The sequence below is a fragment of the Chelonia mydas genome, chromosome 3, assembly GCF_015237465.2.
Source record: "Chelonia mydas isolate rCheMyd1 chromosome 3, rCheMyd1.pri.v2, whole genome shotgun sequence".
Taxonomy (NCBI): domain Eukaryota; kingdom Metazoa; phylum Chordata; order Testudines; family Cheloniidae; genus Chelonia; species Chelonia mydas.
In genome coordinates, this window is record NC_057851.1 from 145,879,576 (window position 1) to 145,901,380 (window position 21,805).

Consider the following 21,805-nt stretch of genomic DNA (forward strand, 5'->3'; position numbering starts at 1 on the left):
GGAATTTCTCCATGTTAGTGCAGGACACAAGGAATAGGTCACAATTCTGGTTGCAAAATTCTGTTTCAATATCAAAATGATAATGTGGACTAATTACAAAAAATAACATTTTCTAAAATACAGAACAGCCAACAGAAACAACAGATTTTTTTTGTACATAAGAAATATTGCATGTTTCTTTCCATCTGATAGTTATTGCATTTGTTTCTCAACTTTTTTAGGACTGCATTTTTTTATTTAAAGAATATCAAAAATGCTTTCATAAAACAAGGAAACAGATTTTGGAAGCTCTAGGGGAAAAGACATTTGAAGTATCAGAGATGTATATTTTTGGCAAATTCGAAGCTTTTTGTAAAAGGCTAGAAAAAGTAAGTAACATTTAAAAAAAAGGTAATTGTGCATGTCTTTAATGAGAATTTTTGTACATTGACTAAAGAATTGCTTAGTGTACTGTATTCTTAATTCAATATGAAAGATTTTTTTTCTTTAAAATGTGGTTGATGTTTTTGGATAAATACGGCATTTCTCTTGATTTCTTAGACCGTCAAATTATTATGACTTTCACAAATAACGAAAGCTGTAGTTAAGAGTTGCAACTCACTTTTTTCATTTGCTCATAGCTTGTTAAAAAATTCCGTGTTTGGCTTTCTGTGCTTGGTCTCAGCCTAAAATTCAGTTTTTTAAAAGGGTTCAGAAAAATCAATTAATCTGAACCTAAAGCTTTGTCTACACTATGCAGCTTTTAGCGACATGGCTGTGCCACTACAGCCACGTTGCTAAAAGGAGCGCAGTGTATCTGCTGTTTGTCGGCAGGAGAAAGCTCTCCTGCTGACAAACTTCCACCCCACTCAAGCAGCAGTGACTTTGTGGGCAGGAGAGCACTTCTACCGACAAAGTGCTGTTCACACCGGTGCTTTTCGTCAGTAAAACTTTTGTCGTTCAGGGTGTGTGGTTTGTTTTTTTTTCCCAACACCCCTGAATGACAAAAGTTGTGCCGATGAAGTTCCAGTGTAGACAAAGCCTAAGTTAGATGGGCAGAGGAAAAAAAATAATAGATTTACATTTTTGCCAAAATACATAAGGCTTTCCCCCCCCAAAGATTATAAAAAGAAAGACCCACCACACACACATTGTACTTCAAATTTTCAAAACATGATGTTTTTATTATTAATTTATTTATTAAGCTCCCATAGCATTATTTGTGTTGTACACGACAAAAAAATTAAGATAATTATGTATCCTAAAGAGTTTATAATCTATCCAAACCCCATTAAAGTGAATGGAAAGAGCCCTGTTAATTTAATGGGCTTTGGAACAAACTGTAAAAAATGAAAAATGGAGAAGTGAAGAGTAGGAAACCCAAAGGGAGGATTGTTTTAGAGTTGTTGGTTGCTGGTGTGGTTTGTTTTTGTTTGTTTTTTGTTATTCTCTTCCTGTGGGTTTTGTAGAAGTGACATTTTAGGAGGGATTTGAACGTGGAAAGAGAGGGTGGTGGATTAGCTCCATGCAGGTGGCCTGATAACTCTTGACAGCCTTTTGTCTTCAGCGCCCTCTGGCAAACTCTTGTGCATGAGTCTTCAGCATTAATCAGTGCATTTACAAAATCAGTTTAGGATCAGTTCCTCCAAACTGATCCCACTTGCACAGAACAAAATCAGAAAGAAGCATTTAAAGAATTCCCTAAGAAACCCAGGCTGGAGATGTTCATATCCTGGGTCCAAGGGTGTCATAAATATAAAAGGAAGGGTAAACCCCTTTAAAATCCCTCCTGGCCAGAGGAAAGATCCTCTCACCTGTAAAGGGTTAAGAAGCTAAAGGTAACCTCGCTGGCACCTGACCAAAATGATCAATGAGGAGACAAGATACTTTCAAAAGCTGGGAGGAGGGAGAAAAATAAAGGGTCTGGGTCTGTCTGTGTGATGCTTTTGCCAGGGACAGAACAGGAATGGAGTCTTAGAACTTAGTAAGTAATCTAGCTAGGTATGTGTTAGTTTATGATTTCTTTAAATGGCTGAGAAAATAGCTGTGCTGAATAGAATGACTATTCCTGTCTGTGTGTGTCTTTTGTAACTTAAGGTTTTGCCTAGAGGGATTCTCTATGTTTTGAATCTAATTACCCTGTAAGGTATTTACCATCCTGATTTTACAGAGGTGATTCTTTTTTACTTCTATTAAAAGTCTTCTTGTAAGGAAACTGAATGCTTTTTCATTGATCTAAGATCCAAGGGTTTGGGTCTGTGGTCACCTATGCAAATTGGTGAGGATTTTTACCAAACCTTCCCCAGGAAGTGGGGTGCAAGGGTTGGTAGGATTTGGGGGGGAAAGACGTGTCCAAACTATGTTTTCTCAGGAACCCAGATAAAGTTTGGTGGTGGCAGTGGAAGTCCAAGGGCAGAGGGTAAAAAATAGTTTGTACCTTGGGGAAGTTTTAACCTAAGCTGGTAAAAGTAAGCTTAGGAGGTTTTCATGCAGGTCCCCACATCTGTACTCTAGAGTTCAGAGTGGGGAAGGAACCTTGACAAAGGGCCATGAAGTAACCCGAGGTGGATCAAAGAGATCCTTAGTCTCAGATCAATTGATATTCTGTTTGTCTTGAAAGCAAGGCAACTGAGCTGGAAAATCTGGTGAATGGGCTATCTCTATAAGATAATCAGTTGGTGAACTCTTCCTCAGCTTATTTGGGGGTTAGACTGAGCCTTGCAGTCCCTTCTAACCCTATGATCCCACCATCATTGCTACCTGCAAATGTCAGCTGAGATCCTCTGATTAAACCAATAAAGACTCCAGACCCAGACGCTCCCAATATGTTGAAAAGCTAGGCAGTGATTGGATCTAAGCCTCTTGCAACCAAGGAGGACATATTTCAATTCTTCTGTGCAAAGGGGGTAGACATCATTGGGGCATACCTGTCCTTAAACATCTTGTAAAATGCAGAGATTGGCACTATGATTCTAGAGCACTTCTTCAAAACTTTTCACTTAAAGGGTCACAAAGCCTTTTTGTTAGTACTGTTTTTAAAGCACCGACAACGTGCTTAGTGATGAGCAAGATACAAAATGATTACTAGTCTCTGCCGTGAGGACAGTCCAATCTAAAAAATAAATCAGAGAGCAAAGGATGCCATGGGAAGCCTAGCAAAGTGAGTAACTTGGACTTCTTTCTTTCTTTCTATAAACAGATGTAGTGCAATAGATGTGTAACCCAAGGCCATAGGTAAAAGAAACAGAAAGAGGGATGTGGGAAATAGAAACACCTAAATAGTGTCTCCTATTACTTAAGAAATATGTACCTCTGTGGAAAATGTTTCTCTACCCTGACCCAATGTCTGAGTATGACTGGAGACTAAAAACTGAAGCCTATCCCAAAAACAAAGAAAAGTTGTCTACCCTACAAAGTTTTGTTGGCAAAAGTTATGCCACTTTAGTTAAAACCGCTGTTGCATGTCTACACTATGCTCCTTGTGTGGGCAGAGTGCATCCACACTAGCAACTCTTGCATTGATAGCCATGCGCTGTGGTATCTATCCTACTATGCAACTGTCTGCAGGGTGCTTTAGGAAGGGTTTGCAGTGGCTCGTGGGGCAGATACAGCGTCACATGATACAGGTTTCTCAATCCCATCATTCCATGGCACCCTAATAGATTGTCAGACACTTTTCAACTGAAGTGGGCAGGGGTGGGGGAGGGAGAGGAGAATGGTGTGTGTGTGAGGGGGGAGACAGCAGGCTGTCCAACCTATCCTGAGACAGAGGGTGGGGTAACTCCCCCCCATCAGCCCCCAGCTCTGCTCAGCACAGCAGTCTCTCCCGAAGCAGCCTGCTCTGCCTGCCTATGGCTCTGTGATTTCCCTAAGAGTTCTCCCACAACTTCCTCAGCTGCCGGAAGCAGGAGCGGCATCCTGCACAGGTCTGTGAGCTCTCCATGCTGAGGAATGTCAAAGCAGCACAGCAGTCCATCCCCCCCCCCCCGCTGCAGCAGCAGCCTGTCTTCCCCTGTGTTCCTAGTGCAGGGCGGAACAGGAGCATTCCACATTAATGATCTGACAGCTGAGCTTGCAGATGCTTCCCAGAAAGGGGAGGGACTCATGCCTGCAGGGCAGCAGAGATCAAAACAGTGAGCAGAGCCCTCAGGCATTGTGTTTTTCCTTGGTAATCATACAGTGCATATACTAGTTCTTGTGGTCTGTCTGTTGCGCTTGGAAATTCCTGTTTGTATATCTTAAACATTGATGCTTCAGCTTTTGAGCCATTCGCCACCCTATCACTCAGATATTAAATGTAATTTAATGTAAAAGTTAACTACAGATAAACCTTCCTCAAGATACCAAGAAAAACAGAGCAAAAATATTGAAACAATTTGGATTAGGTTGAGTGATGGTGAGGGTTGGGGTAAGAAGTTGAGGGAGCAGTGTTTTGTTGTGCGTATTTAGATGAGGAATTCTGAGTGAAATAACCAATCAGAGCAGACTGGCCATTGATCTCAGACTAGCCCAGGATGTAATTATTCCTTTGTCAACAAGAAGCACCACAAGCAAACTAAATGAATTGAAATGAATTGAAATAAATTCACAATTTGATCTGAGTGTGAAAAATATTTTTTTATTTCAGATTACAGAGATGATTACTATAGTACAAACATTTTCTGCACTTAGTATGTCTACAATTGAAGGGATAGATATTATGGCAATAAAGTTCAAAAATATCTACCAGAGCGTTCAAAAGAAACAATATGATATTCTTGACCCACGAAAAACTGAATTTGATGTAGATTTTGTAGACTTCATGACAAAAATTGAAAGTTTAGAGGTAAGTAACATTGTTATCTGTAACTTATTCAAGGCCATAATCTCATGATTTTTACATATTCAGAACCCCTTGGACTTCAGTGGGAGCTTTGACTGAAAAAGGACTGTATGATTTGGCTTTATTTGGTGAATGGTAGAGTTTGTTAGGAAAATAATAACAAATTTCACAACTTGTGCAAAGGCTTTTATATTTACCTGATCCTTAAATTTCTTGCCTTTCTTATGGTTATTTACAGATTATTAACTGCAGGAATATACTTGCCTACAGTTTTGTCAATGATATAGGTGTCTGTTTTCCAGATCTTGTGTACTCATAGCTCCCATTAATATTATAGGAGTTATGTTCTCACTTTGGGAAAATGTTTCACAAATGTAAGTTTTGCTATATACTGTGTACAGTGGACACCATTGAAAATGGCACATTTATCCCCTGTGGTAGTTAAATTTACCAAGGTATCTGAGGAAGCATTCTAACTATAGGTAAATATTTCAAACATTGTGATAAAGATAAATATGTGGGTGTTGTAAAGATTCCTTATTATTGACACCCACTGATGGGCAAGAGTTGGATCTCTTTCTGGGTTGATCTCTTGCCAGAAAAAAGAGGTTCTTCTTCAAGTGATTGCACATGTCTGTTCTACTTAGGTATGTGAACATTACGTGCACTTGAGTTGGAGAGCTTTCACTAATAGTACCCTGTGCTTACCTGTGTTTTCAGCTGTGGGTTTAAAGGATGGAGCTGCCCTGACCTTCCCTCAGTTCCTTCTCATCTTCCATGGCTAAGAGTTGGAGGTCCCCATGCACTTTGCTTATGGTTTTTCCCGTGAGCTTTTTCACATCTTTTATTTGGTAAATGGTAGTTAGATTAGGATAGTTAGTAAGTAGTTTTGTGTCATTTTGCATTTTTGTCCCTATCTTGGTTTTTCAAGGCCTGAGATGCTTGGTACTGGCTTTAAAAGACAAAAGTCCTCATGCTTTAAACATTGCCCCTCCAGCCAGGTGGCAATGCCAACAAACAACCCACATACTCGCTGACTTATGTCAGGATGAGGGACACATCAGATAAAAATGCAGCATTAGCTGTTTTTTTTCTTAAAAGAACACAAACATCCCGGGCAGCATATCTATTCATGCAGTCCCCCATGCATCTTCTAATGCTGGCCCCTCACAAGTTCTGAGATTTGACTTTATACCAGCGAGGAGTGCTCCCACAGCTTTCTCTATTTCCCACTGTGAGAAGAGGAGGCACTCCCCTTCACCAGGACCTTCTCATAAGATGCCCCAAACTGTGACTACTTCAGATCAGTCTCTAGCTTCAAGACCCAGGAAGGGCTTCTTGAGCTACACAAAGGACCCTGGGGATTATTGTGCCTCAGATAAATCATCTCAGATGCTAACTGTACTAAGGTGAGTGTATGAGCCTTGGCTTGATGTTGCCTGTTAACATCCCAAGAGAGGCTTGACCCACCAGTGATGTTGACTCCATTACTGATTCTGTCAGTGCAGTTTAAATCAGTACCCACTAATCTGTGCATCTCTGCTACCAACAGAAGGACCTGCAGCTCCTACTGGGGATCCGAACTCTTTTTCCCAAATCTCGATCAGCTTCAGTAGCCTTCCTAAACAACATACCGATCATGGACGTGTAGAGCAGCCACTTGGATGTCCATACACATTCACAAAACATTCCAAAATAAACAAGGGTTTAAGATTGGACACATTGCTAGGTCTTACAGTGTTATCATCGCTTACACAAGCAATGCTGAAGCTCCTTCTGTCCAATGAGAGACACTTCTCAACAGTCACCTGAAGTGGAGTACCCACGGGGACACTCTCTTCAAAGAAGAAGAGAGGGTTACTCACCCTGTGCAGTAACTGAGGTTCCTCGAAATGAGTGTCCCTGTAGGTGCTCCACTCTACCTACCTCCCCTCTACTTTGGAGTTCAGTTTCTGGACTCTACAGTAGAGAAGGAACTGAGGGGGGAGGGTCTGGACACATACGCAAGGTAGGTGCCAACAACAGCACAAGACAGGGACAGCACATGCATGACCCAAATGAGCACTGCTGCTGAAATTCTTCAATCAAAGACACAGGGATGCACATTCACCTGAAGTGGAGCACCCACTGTCTTCACCCATCTTGAAGAATCTCAGTTACTGCACAGGGTGAGGAACTTTCTCTTCCTCATCAAATAAGATCTGGTCACCAGAGACCTCAGGCCCTGAGAGGATTGCTAGTGAGGCTCTGAGCACTTTGGGTACTGTGAAGCACATTAAGACTTCAACTAAGTCCCATACCTCAGTGGTAAAGGGCTTAGTATGAAAGACTGCTATGACCAAGAGAACGGATTCAGTGGAATCTTTTACCCAGTTGGTACCAACATCAGCACCTCACACAATGGCTTCTGTAACATCATTAGTGCTTTTAGCAAGTTCTTTTGTGCTCCTGGGTACTGCAGGAATTCCAGTACCTGAAAGACCTCAGGATGCCAAATGAGCTTGAATCTCCAGTCCTTGTGACCTGAGTACTCCTCTCAGGATTGAGGTCAAGAGGGTTGTTGACTGCTCATGTTTTTGTGAGACCTACCTCTTCTCCATCTTCTACTATCTATGAGGAGCGGTTATTACCTCTGATTCAATATGTGGAGGAGCATTCCGACTCAGTGTCTGAACTTCCTGTTCAAGACTCTCCAATTTATTCCAGGAGATGTTGTTGTTCCCTAATGTGGCTGCAACAAAGACAGGACACCAGACCCCTGTCTGCTAATACTTGGTATGACCAACATTGGTTATCTCCCCACATGCCTTACTGGGATTTATGGGCAATGTACTGCCAGTAATTATGAGAGACCTCAACTCAGTCCAATAGGGAACACAGAAGACTTCATTCCCCAGTACTATTTATCCCTTCACTCCACTTTAAGAGTTCAAGAAGACCTTTGAGGAGAAAGAGGCAAGGGTGGACAAGGAGGTTACCCGCCTTACAAACATCTCTTTGTCGTCACCTGATGAGGCAGTAAAACCACCTCTGCCATTGTTAACGAATGACTTTTAAACATTTACAGGATCTGATGCAGTGGGTCGCTGACCCATGAAAGAATGACCCATTCCCCTGAAGGAAATCTGGGTTTTCCATCGCAAGCTCCTGGGCATGGTGCACAGCTCTTCCTCAGCACTGGTTGCACTGCAAATTACTGAATCCCTCCTTGAGCTAGCTTAGTCCATCTGATAAACCCCACCTATGTCCTCCACATACATGCAAGCAAGCTGATAAAAAATCCTGGCCTTGATTCTCTCACCCAGCACCAAATTATTTTGTTGTCGCCCCAGTCAATGAAAGGGGCAGGCAACATACACAAAAAGCCATCCCTTGTAAGGACCAGAAACCTCTAGACTTTTTTGGTTGTAAGAGCTACTCGTTAGCAACATTACAGTTGAGGAAAGGTAATCACCAGGTGCTGATGTCAAAATATGACTACCTGAACTATGAGAAGTTTAATGCATTTATTGACCATTTGCTACAGGAACATCCAGAACAGTTCTGTGTCATAATAAAGGAGGGTCAGCTCTTGGAAAAAACTTCACTGCAGCCTTCACATGATACTGCAACCAGGTCTATTTACAACAGAGTAGTGAGGAGATGAGCTTCCTTCTTTCCATTGTCTGGTATCCCTGTAAAATTTACTATCAATGGCCAGAAGCTTTTTGCAGATTCCACAAACGACTCGCTTAATACCCTAAAGTGCTCCATGGCAACAGTTAAATCTTTATGGATATACACCCCTGCAAATAATAAGTTTAGCAGGTCTCATTTGGCACAAAGATCCTACCCTACTCACTCTTCCACATTCCGCAGGCCACTGGAACCACCAGTTAAGAGGCTGAAATTTTCAAAGAAAAAGCTGTCAACTACCTAGATTGTCATTCCATCCTTTAACATTGTCCAAGCACCAGTTCTGATGATTCAGACCACCCAATGATCAGGTTTTCTCTGCTGCAATGCACAACCCCCCCTTCCTCAATGAGAGCAATAACTCTCTCTCTTTCATCAAGTATGGGAGGCTATAATATCAGACAGATGGACATTGGAGGCCATTAGTTTGGGTTGTATTGTCCAGTTTACCTCCATCCTGCCCTTCCAACCCGCTTCTCTGTCCCCCCTTGGGGATCCCTCTCAGATTCATTTGCTGACACAGGAGATTTCATCACTCCTAAGTCTAAGAGGCATAACACCAGTCCCACTTCAACACAGGGGAAAAGGATTCTATTCGAGATGCTTTCTGATACTCAAGAAAAACAGGGATTGGAAGCTGATATTAGATTTCAGACAATCGAAGAAGCATGTCAGACATCTAAATTTCAGGGTAGTGTCCCTAGCAGCTATAATTCCCTCCCTGAATCCAGAGACTGGTTTGCGATCCTCAATATCAAAAATGCGTATATCCACATAAACAACAAGCAGTCCTTGTGGCACTTAGAGACTAACAAATTTATTTGGGCATAAGCTTTTGTGGGCTAAAACCCACTTCATCAGATGCATGGAGTGAAAAATACAGAAAGCAGTAAAAATATTACAGCACATGGAAAGATGGGAGTTGCCTTACTGAGTGGGGGAGTCAGTGCTAACGAGGCTAATTCAAATAAGATGGAAGTGGCCTATTCTCAACAATTGACAAGAATGGGTGAATATCAAATGAGGAAAATTACTTTTTTGTAGTGCTAACAAGGCCAATGCAATCAAGGTGGATGTCACCCATTTCCAACAGTTGAGAAGAAGGTGTGAGTATCAGCAGAAGGGGAAAATTACTTTTTGTAGTGACCCATCCACTCCCAGTCTTTATTCAGGCCTAATTTGATGGTGTTTGCAAATTAATTCCAGTTCTGCAGTTTCTCGTTGGAGTCCGCTTCGTTGAAGAATTGCCACTTTTAAGTCTGAGTGTCCAGGGAGATTAAAGTGTTCTCCTACTGGTTTTTGAATGTTATGATTCTTGATGTCTGATTTGTGTCTATTTATTCTTTTACGTAGAGGCAGTCCGGTTTGGCCAATGTACATGGCAGAGAGGTATTGCTGGCACATGATGGCATATATCACATTGGTAGAGGTGCAGATGAACGAGCCCCAGTGGTGTGGCTGATGTGGATATACAGACTCCAAATAAATTTGTTAGTCTCTAAGGTGCCACAAGGACTCCTTGTTGTTTTTGCTGATACAGACTAACACGGCTACCACTCTGAAACCTATATCCACATAGCAATTCATCCTTCTCACAAAAGATTTCTTTGTTTCACATTCAATCACAATCATTACCACTATCAGGTCCTACCCTTCAGCCTGTCTTCAGTCCCAAAGGTGTTCTCAAAAATCATGGTGGTCGTAGCTCCTACCTCCATTGTCTAGGAATAACTATCTTTCCCTACCTTGATGACTCACTCCCCAGGGGCTGGTTATATCAGGAGGTAGTTCAAACAACAACTTCTCTATGTCAAAGTCTAGGCCTGCAGGTAAATCTCGAGAATTTGATCTTACCCCCTACACAGTAAATTCTGTTTATAGAAGCATTTCTGATATTGATAATAGGTAGAGCTTACCTCCTTCTGGCTCTAAAGGACTTTATGCAAAGAGTACAGCTCCGTCCTCAAGTTCCAGTTAAGAACATGTCTGTAACTGCTGGGATGCATGGCACTTCCGTTTTGTGTGGCATAAAATGGCAGGTTGCACCTTCAAAGTTTCCAGGGGTGGCTTAGGACAGTTTATGTAACTAACAAACACAATCTGCACAAATGGGTATCTGTATGAGTAATGAGTAAAGCAGTCACCTGAGTAATGCAGTCACGTGGTGAAGTAATCTGTCCAAGGTTTGTGCAGGATTCCAGTTCAACCAGAATCCCCCTTTGGTCATGTTAACATCAGACACTTCTCACTTGGGCTGGGGAGCAGGTTTTTTGGATCCTCATGCAGTCGAGGGCAAATGGTCACAACAGGAACATCAATCTATTGGAGTTAAGAGTGATCAGAATACTTGGCTTCATTTTCTTTCCCTACTCAAAAACAAAGCCATCAAGATCCTGACAGACAACATAGTTTGCATATATTATATCAGTTGTCAGGGCAGAGCACATCCCCCCTCACTCTGCACCAAAGCAGATGAATCTTTAGAACTGGGAATTGGTGCAAAGCCAATCAGATAGTTATCTCAACTGCTTACCTCTTGGGTATACAAAACACCCTGGCAAACAACCTCAGCAGACACTTCCCTCTAAATTACAAATGGGAGTTGGACTCCTGAGTCTTCAATAACATACTCCTAGCTTGGGGATTTCCAGAGGTCAACCTTTTTGCCATGGCACAAAGTGGAGGAAATTCTGTTCCAGAGGGGGACTCGATCCCCAGGCTCTGGGAGATGCTTTCTTCATTGCATTGACAAAAGGTCTTTTTTATGCATATCCTCAAACTCCATTGCTCTTAAATGTTCATATCAAGATCGGACAGGACCAAGCCAAGGTAATTTTGATTGCAGCAACACAGCCAAGACAAGTGTGGTTTCCTCACCACATCAGACTCACCTTTTGCCCTCCATGGTGGCTCCCAATCAAGCCTTGACTGTTGTCTCAGGAGGCAGGTCAGATGCTTCACCCCAGTCTGAACATTCTGCAAGATAAGCGTGGTTTCGCAAAGGTTCTTGGGACTAGAAGCTGCCGGTTCAATGGAAGTACAAATTGTAGATTCCTTTTAGCTGTGGAAAAGTACAAGACATATTTACTTTCAGAAATGGAGAAGATAATCATTGGTGTAACCAGTGCCATATTTTCTCCTATCCAGTTGTCTCTTTCCACAGTCTTGGATTACTTGTTGGAACTGAAAATTTCAGGCCTTTCTATGAGTTCCATCACGGTTCATTTAGCAGTATAGTTTGTAAAGAGACCACAACTAAAACTCCTAAGTCAGGTGGTTTCTGATTTCCACCTTAATCAGACTTCTGCCTAACTGTTTTCACACATAGAATCACACATAGAATCATAGACTATTAGAGTTGGAAGAGACCTCAGGAGGTCATCTAGTCCAAACCCCTGCTCAAAGCAGGACCAACCTCAACTAAATCATCCCAGCCAGGGCTTTTTTCAAGCCAGGCCTTAAAAACCTCTAAGGATGGAAATTCCACCACCTCCCTAGGTAACCCATTCCAGTGCTTCACCACCCTCCTAGTGAAATAGTGTTTCCTAATAACCAGCCTAGACCTCTCCCACTGTAACTTGAGACCATTGCTCCTTGTTCTGTCATCTGCTACCACTGAGAACAGCCTACCTGCATCCCCTTTGGAACCCCCCTTCAGCTAATTGAAGGCTGCTATCAAATCCCCCCCCCACTCCTTTTTCCCCACAGACTAAATAAGCCAAGTTCCCTCAGCCTCTCCTCATAAGTCATGTGCCCCAGCCCCCTAATCATTTTCCTTGCCCTCTGCTGGACTCTCTCCAATTTGTCCACATCCCTTCTGTAGTGTGGTGCCCAAAACTGGACACAATACTCCAGATGTAGCCTCACTAGTGCCAAATAGAGGGGAATAATCACTTCCCTTGATCTGCTGGCAATGCTCCTACTAATGCAGCCCAGTATGCCGATAGCCTTCTTGGTAACAAGGGCACACTGTTGATTCATATCCAGCTTCTCATCCACTGTAATTCCCAGGTCCTTTTCTCAAGAACTGCCACTTAGCCAGTCGGTCCCTAGTCTGTAGCAGTGCATGGGATTCTTCCGTCCTAAGTGCAGGACTCTGCACTTGTCCTTGTTGAACCTCATCAGATTTCTTTTGGCCCAATCCTCCAATTTGTCTAGGTCCCTCTGTATCCTATCCCTACCCTCCAGCCTATCTGCGAACTTGCTGAGGGTGCAATCCATCTCATTATCCAGATAATTAATGAAGATGAACAAAACCAGCCCCAGAACAAAACCAGCCCTTGGGGCAGTCTGCTTGATATCGGCTGCCAACTAGACACTACCCGTTGTGTCCGATGATCTAGCCAGCTTCCTATCGACATTATAGTCCATTCATTCAATCCATACTTTTTTAATTTGCTGGCAAGAATACTGTGGGAGACCGTATCGGAAGATTTGCTTAAGTCAAGGTATATCCCATTCACCGCTTTCCCCATATTCACAGAGCCAGTTATCTCATCACAGAAGGCAATCAGGTTGGTCAGGCATGACTTGCCCTTGGTGAATCCATATTGACTGTTCCTGATCACCTTCTGTCAAGGTTCCTTCCCCACTCTGAACTCTAGAGTACAGATGTGGGGACCTGCATGAAAGCCTCCTAAGCTTACTTTTACCAGTTTAGGTTAAAACTTCCCCAAGGTACAAACTATTTTTTACCCTCTGCCCTTGGACTTCCACTGCCACCACCAAACTTTATCTGGGTTCCTGAGAAAACATAGTTTGGACACATCTTTCCCCCCCAGATCCTCCCAACCCTTGCACCCCACTTCCTGGGGAAGGTTTGGTAAAAATCCTCACCAATTTGCATAGGTGACCACAGACCCAAACCCTTGGATCTTAGAACAATGAAAAAGCATTCAGTTTCCTTACAAGAAGACTTTTAATAGAAGTAAAAAAGAATCACCTCTGTAAAATCAGGATGGTAAATACCTTACAGGGTAATTAGATTCAAAACATAGAGAATCCCTCTAGGCAAAACCTTAAGTTACAAAAAAGACACACAGACAGGAATATTCATTCTATTCAGCACAGCTATTTTCTCAGCCATTTAAAGAAATCATAAACTAACACATACCTAGCTAGATTACTTACTAAGTTCTAAGACTCCATTCCTGTTCTGTCCCTGGCAAAAGCATCACACAGACAGACCCAGACCCTTTATTTTTCTCCCTCCTCCCAGCTTTTGAAAGTATCTTGTCTCCTCATTGGTCATTTTGGTCAGGTGCCAGCAAGGTTACCTTTAGCTTCTTAACCCTTTACAAGTGAGAGGATTTTTCCTCTGGCCAGGAGGGATTTTAAAGGGGTTTATCCTTCCCTTTATATTTATGACACCTTCCTCTCCTCCGAATGTTTCAAAATGGATTCCTTGAGGACCTATTCCATGATTTTTCCAGGGACTGAGGTGAGGCTGACCGGTCTGTAGTTTCCCAGATCTCCTTCTTCCCTTTTTAAAAAATGGGCACTATATTTGCCATGAATAGGCATGAGGGGAGTCTTCACACACACAACGTCAGATGGGCCATCTCTTTTTACATAGATGGGATGAAGTTCTTTAGAACCGCACCTCAGCTATTTGTATTCTGTGCAGAGAGAATTAAGGCAATATCAGCTCAAAGGCTTTCTAACTGGATAACTGCTTGCATATCTTTCGGTTATGAGGTAGCTTACACCTTACTTCCATGTAAGCTTTCAGTCATTCCATGAGAACCCAGGCTCCTTCAGTGGCTTTCTTAAGAAATATACCTATATTGGACATCTGCAGAGCAACTTGGTCTTTAGTACATACCTTTGCCAAGCATTATGCCATCACCACTGCCTCCAGAGCTGATTCAGACTTTGGGAAAGCTGAGCTGAAATACTCTTTTAAGTAGACTCCAAGCCCCACCAAAAAGTAATACTTGGGAGTTACCGAAGTAGAATAGACATGTACAATCACTATGCTTTGTGAGCTGTCATTTGAGAAGTCGTGATCTGCTGAACATTGCTATCTTGTTGAATAATGTGTTACCATTGTATGTGAAGTTATGAAGTTTTGCTCTGTGTGTTACTGAAATATGTTTTGAGTCTGAGATCATAGAATCATAGAATATCAGGGTTCGAAGGGACCTCAGAAGGTCATCTAGTCCAACCCCCTGCTCAAAGCAGGACCAATCCCCAATTAAATCATCCCAGCCAGGGCTTTGTCAAGCCTGACCTTAAAAACTTCTAAGGAAGGAGATTCCACCACCGCCCTAGGTAGCGCATTCCAGTGTTTCACCACCCTCCTAGTGAAAAAGTTTTTCCTAATATCCAACCTATCCCCCACTGCAACTTGAGACCATTACTCCTCGTTCTGTCATCTGCTACCACGGAGAACAGTCTAGATCCTTCCTCTTTGGAACCCCCTTTCAGGTAGTTGAAAGCAGCTATCAAATCCCCCCTCATTCTTCTCTTCTAAACTATCCCAGTTCCCTCAGCCTCTCCTCATAAGTCATGTGTTTCAGTCCCCCAATCATTTTTGTTGCCCTCCGCTGGACGCTTTCCAATTTTTCCACATCCTTCTTGTAGTGTGGGGCCCAAAACTGGACACAGTACTCCCAGCTGAGGCCTCACCAATGTCGAATAGAGGGGAACGATCACGTCCCTCGATCTGCTGGCAATGCCCCAACTTTTACATCCCAAAATGCTATTGGCCTTCTTGGCAACAACAGCACACTGGTGACTCATATCCAGCTTCTCATCCACTGTAATCCCCAGATCCTTTTCTCAAGAACTGCCACTTAGCCAGTCGGTCCCTAGTCTGTAGCGGTGCATGGGATTCTTCCGTCCTAAGTGCAGGACTCTGCACTTGTCCTTGTTGAACCTCATCAGATTTCTTTTGGCCCAATCCTCCAATTTGTCTAGGTCCCTCTGTATCCTATCCCTACCCTCCAGGTTATCTACCTCTCCTCCCAGTTTAGTGTCATCTGCGAACTTGCTGAGGGTGCAATCCACACCATCCTCCAGATCATTAATGAAGATATTGAACAAAACCGGCCCCAGGACCGACCCTTGGGGCACTCCACTTGATACCGGCTGCCAGCTAAACGTGGAGCCATTGATCACTACCCGTTGAGCCCGACAATCTAGCCAGCTTTCTATCCACCTTATAGTCCATTCATCCAGCCCATACTTCTTTAACTTACTGGCAAGAATACTGTGGGAGACAGTGTCAAAAGCTTTGCTAAAGTCAAGGAACAACATGTCCACTGCTTTCCCCTCATCCACAGAACCAGTTATCTCATCATAGAAGGCAATTATATTAGTCAGGCATGACTTGCCCTTGGTGAATCCATGCTGACTATTCCTGATCACTTTCCTCTCCTCTAAGTGCTTCAGAATTGATTCCTTGAGGACCTGCTCTATGATTTTTCTAGGGACTGAGGTGAGGCTGACTGGCCTGTAGTTCCCAGGATCCTCCTCCTTCCCTTTTTTAAAGATGGGCACTACACATTAACCTTTTTCCAGTCATCCGGGACCTCCCCTGATTGCCATGAGTTTTCAAAGATAATGGCCAATGGCTCTGCAATCACATCCGCCAACTCCTTTTTCACTCTCGGATGCAGCGCATCCAGCCCCATGGACTAGTGCTAGTCCAGCTTTTCTAAATAGTCCCAAACCACTTCTTTCTCCACCTCCTCCACATGCTGTGCTGCCCAGTGCAGCAGTCTGGGAGCTCACCTTGTTCGTGAAGACAGAGGCAAAAAAAGCATTGAGTACGTTAGCTTTTTGCACTCTGTCACTAGGTTGCCTCCCTCATTCAGTAAGGGGCCCACGCTTTCCTTGACTTTCTTCTTGTTGCTAACATACCTGAAGAAACCCTTCTTGTTACTCTTAACATCTCTTGCTAGCTGCAACTCCAGGTGTGATTTGGCCTTCCTGATTTCACTCCTGCATGCCCGAGCAATATTTTTATACTCTTCCCTTGTCATTTGTCCAATCTTCCACTCTTTGTAAGCTTCCTTTTTGTGTTTAAGATCAGCAAGGATTTCACTGTGAAGCCAAGCTTTTTGCCTGCCATATTTGCTATTCTTTCTACACATCGGGATGGTTGTAACCTCAATAAGGATTCTTTAAAATACAGCCAGCTCTCCTGGACTCCTTTCCCCCTCATGTTATTCTCCCAGGGGATCCTGCCCATCAGTTCCCTGAGGGAGTCAGTCTGCTTTTCTGAATTCCAGGGTCCATATTCTGCTGCTCTCCTTTCTTCCCTGTGTCAGGATCCTGAGCTTGACCATCTCACGGTCACTGCCTCCCAGATTCCCATCCACTTTTGCTTCCCCTTCTAATTCTTCCCGGTTTGTGAGCAGCAGGTCAAGAAGAGCTCTGCCCCTAGTTGGTTCCTCCAGCATTTGCACCAGGAAATTGTCCCCTGCACTTTCCAAAAACTTCCTGGATTGTCTGTGCACCGCTGTATTGCTGTTTCAGCAGATATCAGGGTGATTGAAGTCTCCCATAAAAACCAGGGCCTGCGATCTAGTAACTTCTGTTAGTGGCCGGAAGAAAGCCTTGTCCACCTCATCCCCCTGGTCCGGTGGTCTATAGCAGACTCCCACCATGACATCACCCTTGTTGCTCACGCTTCTAAACTTAATCCAGAGACACTCAGGTTTTTCTGCAGTTTCATACCGGAGCTCTGAGCAGTCATACTGCTCCCTTACATACAATGCAATTCCCCCACCTTTTCTGCCCTGCCTGTCCCTCCTGAACAGTTTATATCCATCCATGACAGTACTCCAGTCATGTGAGTTATCCCACCAAGTCTCTGTTATTCCAATCACATCATAATTCCTTGACTGTGCCAGGACTTCCAGTTCTCCCTGCTTGTTTCCCAGGCTTCTTGCATTTGTGTATAGGCACTTGAAATAACCTGCTGTTTGTCCTGCTTTCTTAGTATGAGGCAGGAGCCCTCCCCTTTCGCGCTCTCCTGCTCGTGCTTCCTCCCGGTATCCCACGTCCCCACTTACCTCAGGGCTTTGGTCTCCTTCCCCTGGCAAACCTAGTTTAAAGCCTTCCTCACTAGGTTAGCCAACCTGCTTGCGAAGATGCTCTTCCCTCTCTTTGTTAGGTGGAACCCGTCTCTGCCTAGCACTCCTTCTTGGAACACCATCCCATGGTCAAAGAATCCAAAGCCTTCTCTCCGACACCACCTGCGTAGCCATTCGTTGACTTCCACAATTCGACGGTCTCTACCCAGGCCTTTTCCTTCCACGGGGAGGATTGACGAGAACACCACTTGTGCCTCAAACTCCTTTATCCTTCTTCCCAGAGCCATATAGTCTGCAGTGAGCCGCTCAAGGTCATTCTTGGCAGGATCATTGGTGCCCACGTGGAGAAGCAGGAAGGGGTAGCGATCCGAGGGCTTGATGAGTCTCGGCAGTCTCTCTGTCACATGCCCATAGCTGGCCTTTTTGGTGGCAGCAAAGGAGCAACTAACATCCCCAAGACACATTTACATTAGGACTAACCAGCCAGGGGTTGATGGCCCATTAAGGAAAATCTACTCTCCCACTGGATCCCTTCTGAAGCACATAGACAATGGAGGTCCAGTGTCTCCGCAGGGCACATAGCACATACGACCTCTGACTCCATGTTTGAGACAGTATCTTTCCATGCGCAGGGATTGGTGGGTATAAATTGGAGTCTGTAACATTAGCCAGGACCTCTCCCCTCCCACATCTATTCTGAAAGCAACAAAAATGCTGGGAAGAAAATGACTTTGAACTGTGGAGTTTGGTCCCAGACTGAGCAGGGAATTCAGCCTGTGTATTAATAACTGTGAATTGCTTAGAACACAGAAAAACTGCTTGATTCAAATCTTGCTTAGTCTGATATAGCAATCTAAATTCTAAACTTTTTTTATTTTTTATTTCTCATGTAACCATCTTTGTCCTTTATGCCTAGCACTCATAATCACTTAAAATCTATCTTTCTGTTGTTAATAAGCTTATTTTAATGTTTTATCCTTACCATTGAGTTTATTTAAAGTGCTTGGGGAATCTGCTCAGATTACGAAGGCTGGTCATGTTCACTATCTTTTGATGAAGGGGTGAAGTAATTAATGAGCTTGCATTGTTCAAGAGAAAGTCTTGAGCTGCGTAAAATGTTATATTTCTGGGGTACAAGGCTTGGGGGTTGGGGGATTTGCTGGTGTCTCTCTCTGTATAGTTCATGAGTGGCTTAGAGAGCATTCATGCAATTTAGGTGGGTATATCCCTGCATGTTGTTGGCTGAGTGATCACAGCACTTGGAGAGGTTTATTGCTTATCACAGCAAGTGGTGTTGCTCTGGCTTCCTTAGGAGGGTTTAATGGCTTTAGAATTCTAGCTAGGAGAATTACCTTAATTGATAGGGTGCCATCTCTTTAAGATCAGGGCAGGTTGGATACCCTCCCCAGGATATATAATAAAGTTACCAGAGTTTTGGTGTATGTAAGACTTATAGGTACTGCAGTAATGGGCTTCATAAGGGAGCTCAGTTTGGATGTAAGGATTATGTCTCATTTTGCTGTTGTTATTGCTAATAAACTTGGCTTTGTAGCCCTTGAGTCTTAGCAGTCTTCAGGATCTGGGGTCCAGAAGATCCTATGTTGCACTTCCAGTCACACATTAGGGGCATGGATACAGGAGTTGAGAACTATTTTATTAATAACTCACCTTTGGAGTATCTGTTGTTACAATTTCTGCTATCAATAAATACTCAGAGAAAATATTCAGAGAAAATTATTTATATGTTGAACGTGCAAATATATATGATTTGAAACTACATAGAAACAGCAATGATTTCTTGTCATGATCTTCCTTGTTTTCTCTTTCTAGATTGTCATAGTGGTCTTTCTGTGCTTTTTTATTACATTAAGAAGGTACATTTATTGTAAAATACTCTTATTAAACATGTAGGAAAGCCATAGTAAATTAATACAGAAATATGTAAATTATTAGTCATTAGTCACATCCATAAAATGTAATATAGCTGGAAATATTCATATTTGTCTTAGGTGCAGATACAGACATTTATGAATACTTGTTTTGGAAGAATTTTGTCTTCACAGCATTCAGTTCAGCTACTTCAAAGGTAATGGCAATTATGCTTACAAAATATTTTTAAGTAGTAATGTTAATTTAAAAATGAATGACCTAGTCTACTACAATGCATTTGTGTCTTTATGGACTGTGCAAACTTTGAAAGCCCATGGATGAACACTGGTTTTCTAGCATATTTTAACCATTCCTCTGTTTCTTAGTTTAATGGTAATCTCAGACAGGTTTGTCTAGGACTTATCCTTTGGGCAATTTTTTTTGGTCACACTCTAGTTTTTGCACATTGCTCATATAACTTTATATATCCCAAAGTTTCAGCCTAGATTATTAGATCTGCAGAAACACAGTAAATTAAAGTGTTTTTCCTTTAAATAATATTTGATTATAATCTAATATAGGTTTCAGAAGCTGAATATGCCATGTCTTAAGCAGGAAATAGCACATACTGTTGGTCTTATTCTCCAGCATTATGTAGCAGAACTTGAAGCTACTAAAAAGGTAATTCTTTTTTGTGTAAGTAGATATGTGAAATAGTGTGTAAGTATAAAATCTCCAATATTTAAATATATTCTAATCTAAAGAGTTCCTAGTTTATTTTTAGCCTATTTTATTAGTCTTGATTTATTATACTTCTTCCTGCATCCTACCGAAGAGAACATCCTGTCTAAATGTGGGCACACTTTTCCTTTCTAGGCACATCTAGGGGAATGCTCCCTCATGAAAATTGTGCAATTTAAAACAAACCAAAACATTATACTATTATTACTTAGGTTGGCAAAATGAAAATATATAATCATTTAGCAATAAACATACCTTGATTTTACACATCAGCTATTAAAACACAAGATCACATTAGATGTCAAACATATTTTGCCTAGGTATAAAGTGATGTTTATAAATCGAATGATCATTTACACAAGGCTGCTTTATACTGTTCTGTAAAGAGCCTTGTGTCACTTTATAGATTAACAGACGTATTGGAGCATAGGCTTTTGTGGGTGAATACCCACTTCTGACAGTGTAGAAGGACTTTAATTATATTTACATCCCACTTTATATTTACATCTGGCCCCTTTACATGACTAAAGTAGTGCAAATGAGCATCGGGCTGTAGGTGTCTAATTGAGTAAACTACTATCCACTACACAGACTGGTTATAATTATTAAATTAGTGTTACTGGTTAGCAATTTGATTGTTTTAAGGCAAACTATTTATGAATCAAAAAGAGCTTCCCAGTAGAGAATTGGGGGTAGGGAAGTCCATCCTTAGTTTGTCAAAGCCTAGAAAACATAGAATATGATCAAGTAGGGCCAGATTTTACTTATCTGTAATGTAGCCATGCAGGGATTAAGACTTCCCTCCTTCTCTGCTTTGGCACAAAAGAGAGCATGGACTGCATGCGTAGTACTACCCGCAACCAGAAATATGGGAAGTGGTGTGTACAGAGGGCACAGGAGATTTTTTTTATCAGTGCCCATTTGATCAGTGTATGCTTTCTACTGGTACTGTTCTGTGTCTGAGTTAATGATGACTCAAGATTGTCAAATAACAGGCTCAATTGGAATTATTTAATCAAAGATTACTAATCAGAGATTAGTGCAGCACTATACAGAATACACAAAGAACAGATACATTACCACCCTTTGACGTAATAAAGAACTGGATCTGTGTCTCTTCTTCACTGCAACCGGAGGGATCCACAGTTTCATCCCTCAACTAAATTCTAACACAAGTGTCATTATTTAGGGTTTTTAAACAAAGAAAACCTTTTTGCCAAAAGAAACGTATATTCTGATATAATTTCTACACATTCTCAATTTACCTGATTTTTGTGTGAAGGCATAATAATTTACAGCTGAGAGGACTTTAAGATAATATCTTTCAGGGGGGTTTTCTTCCCCCATAATTATTCTTCCCTGTTGATTCTCTAATAGGAAACATGTACAGTAACAAGACTATCTACAGTTCTATAGACATGGAGATGCCATGGATTATTAGATGCAGCCTAACACACAGAATTCCTGAATAGGATTACTTTTTAGTCAAGGACCAGTGTTCTGGGCCTTAGAATTCAACATACTCTTTGTTAATATCATAAAGATTCTAGAAAATAGTGGATATATACATGAATCAAATATACAGAAAGAAAGTAAATATTAACTCTTTTAGTTCTTAACAGATACTAACACTCCCGACTCTGGTACTGGTTTGGTACGTGGTACCTGGAAATGA

At 42.2% G+C, this 21,805-nt stretch overlaps 1 protein-coding gene across 1 annotated transcript in view; it reads left to right on the plus strand.

Moving 5' to 3' along the window:
- Positions 1-21,805, plus strand: part of DNAH8 (dynein axonemal heavy chain 8) — a 612,643-nt gene that overhangs the window by 110,861 nt on the left and 479,977 nt on the right. Inside the window, exons 12-15 of the mRNA XM_037895538.2 lie at positions 222-368; positions 4,607-4,804; positions 19,530-19,606; positions 19,971-20,070. Coding sequence (XP_037751466.1) covers positions 222-368; positions 4,607-4,804; positions 19,530-19,606; positions 19,971-20,070 — 522 coding nt within the window. The remainder of the gene's footprint in view (positions 1-221; positions 369-4,606; positions 4,805-19,529; positions 19,607-19,970; positions 20,071-21,805) is intronic.